This window comes from Haplochromis burtoni, unplaced genomic scaffold (genome assembly GCF_018398535.1).
Source record: "Haplochromis burtoni strain Fernald_Lab_line unplaced genomic scaffold, NCSU_Asbu1 Contig_156, whole genome shotgun sequence".
Taxonomy (NCBI): domain Eukaryota; kingdom Metazoa; phylum Chordata; class Actinopteri; order Cichliformes; family Cichlidae; genus Haplochromis; species Haplochromis burtoni.
In genome coordinates, this window is record NW_024582517.1 from 969,204 (window position 1) to 971,376 (window position 2,173).

At 40.7% G+C, this 2,173-nt stretch overlaps 1 protein-coding gene across 2 annotated transcripts in view; it reads left to right on the plus strand.

The window, feature by feature from the left end:
• The first annotated feature begins 502 nt into the window (after nt 1-502).
• Nucleotides 503-2,173, plus strand: part of LOC102308935 (sodium- and chloride-dependent GABA transporter 2) — a 20,399-nt gene continuing 18,728 nt past the window's right edge. The window contains exons 1-4 of one of the 2 annotated variants that reach the window (XM_005932266.3): nt 503-871; nt 1,059-1,141; nt 1,240-1,433; nt 1,585-1,719. In XM_005932266.3, coding sequence (XP_005932328.1) covers nt 1,241-1,433; nt 1,585-1,719 — 328 coding nt within the window. In that variant the 5' untranslated portion in view covers nt 503-871; nt 1,059-1,141; nt 1,240. The remainder of the gene's footprint in view (nt 872-1,058; nt 1,142-1,239; nt 1,434-1,584; nt 1,720-2,173) is intronic. The other variant, XM_005932265.3, reaches the window with a different exon arrangement.

Consider the following 2,173-nt stretch of genomic DNA (forward strand, 5'->3'; position numbering starts at 1 on the left):
TGCAGCAGTCCCAAAGTTGATGATTACAGCAACTAGAAGACGGAAGTAAATAGTGTAAAAAACAAATATTTATCAGTAGCAATATCAGCAATGTCAGTCTGCCCCAGGGCAGCTGTGGCTACAACTGTAGCTTGCCTCCACCAGTGTGTGAATGTGAGAGTGAATGAATAGTGGAATTGTAAAAGCGCTTTGAGGGTTTCGAAAAGCGCTATATAAATGCAATCCATTATTATTATTAATATCAATGTAGTAAATTATTCACAGAAAACATATTCAGCGATCAGAGCTCAGAGAAATACATCCAGAAAGGAAATTTAAGCAGCTGCACGTGTACAGATGTGAAGCAGAACTTGCATCTAATTATAGACGCCACGCAATAACACGAGGTGCACGCTATACGTTCAGTCATTCCCACCGCATGCCTGTTTGCATACAGAAATGTTTATATTGCTTTCATGTGATGTATGAACCACTGCTACAAATCCTCCAGCTGGCAGCTCAGTGAGGTTTCTTTACAGCACATGACATTAACAGAGACGGCTTAGCTGCTTTGCTTTAGTTATTAGCCAAAGTGCTAATCTTATACACTCGAGGTCTTCCTGTCTGAGTGGAAAAATACAGCAGGGAAGTGGCATTAGATCGGATCTTTGTCACAGCCAAACCTCTTTTTTTTTCTAATGCGTAACGTGCAGAGCAATAATTGGGTCAGAGGAGTTAAAGCAAACCACGGTTACTTTGTTTCTCACTTTGGCTCTGTTCATGACATGTTTGCTGTGTAGAGCTCTCGCAGTGTAAGCGGCTGAGAGGAATACTGATCAGTTTTCTGGGGCTGGAAAGGGGCTCTTGGGGGCGGGAGTTTGATGATGGAGAGGTAGGTGTTCACCGCGTTTTTCTTTTGCGCTTTACGCTTTAACGCCAAAAAATGCGGCAGCACTCTGTCGCCAGTTCAATTCCCGATTATCCTACGAGCTTAAGTTCAACGAATGAATAAATTAAGCTTATAAGCAATGCCAAATAATCAGCTGAGAAGTTCTGAATGTGTGCAATAAAACCCCCAGAGCTCTCTGTCAGTGTGAATGAGAGCTTTAAAGGTTTGACAGCAGTTGTCCTATAAGTGTGGAGGAAGTGGAAGGACATTGGGGTGAGGGTTTTTGTATTGTTTTTTTTTTTTTAAAAAAACAAGAAAAACAAACAAACGAACAAAACCAATACAACTTAATTTGCTACTGATTTTCTCAGCATGCCGAGGGAATTTCTTAAAGGAAGCAGCCTGGACGTACCCGGACAAGAAAAAGGTCTCATGAAGAAGACTCAGTTGCTCGACCGCGGCCAGTGGGCGAGCAAGTTGGAGTTTTTACTGGCTGTAGCAGGAACATTGGTTGGCCTGGGAAACCTTTGGAGGTTTCCCTACTTGTGCTACAAAAATGGGGGAGGTATGCAGATCAAACATATATCCCCTCTGCTTTTCTGTCATTCTCTCAAAATTGTTGATATGTGAACATGAAGGGTAATGCTTGAAGAGATTTGCCCCAAGCGAAATCTTGTGGCATATTTGTGTAATGATCCTCGTGTTTCTACTCTCAGGTGCATTTCTTATTCCCTACGTCCTGTTTCTGCTTGCTTGTGGCATCCCAATGTTCCTCCTGGAAACAGCTATGGGACAGTTCACATCTCAGGGATGTATTACCTGCTGGAGGCACTTCTGCCCCTTGTTTGAAGGTCAGTGTATAAAAAAAGCTGAAATATGTTGTCCTTTAGTTTCACATAAAAAAAATGCACATTACTTTTTGGGAATTGCATGTTAAATAAATTTCCGTGAAAAACAATAACTCAAATAATAGGTTTTATTTTTTGGAGTGATGTATGGTTATGTATGAAACCATGAAGTAAGCACAAAAAAGTTATTTAGCTTTACTTAACTTTGTTCAGAGCACAAGTGTGAGTAATGTGTTGTATCTTACAGTGTCGAGACTGTCGTGCTGTCTCATCTACTGCACTGGTTCATGTGTGTTCTTTGACAGATCTGACATATCTGACTGACACAGAACATTTCCCTGAGAAAAAAAACATCAAGGTCGAGATTATACGTTCTTCAGAGAATTGCAAAATAACTTGTTGACTTAAGAAAAAAGAAATCAGTTATGTTCACTGCCAAAAAGAAAAGCTTCTCATG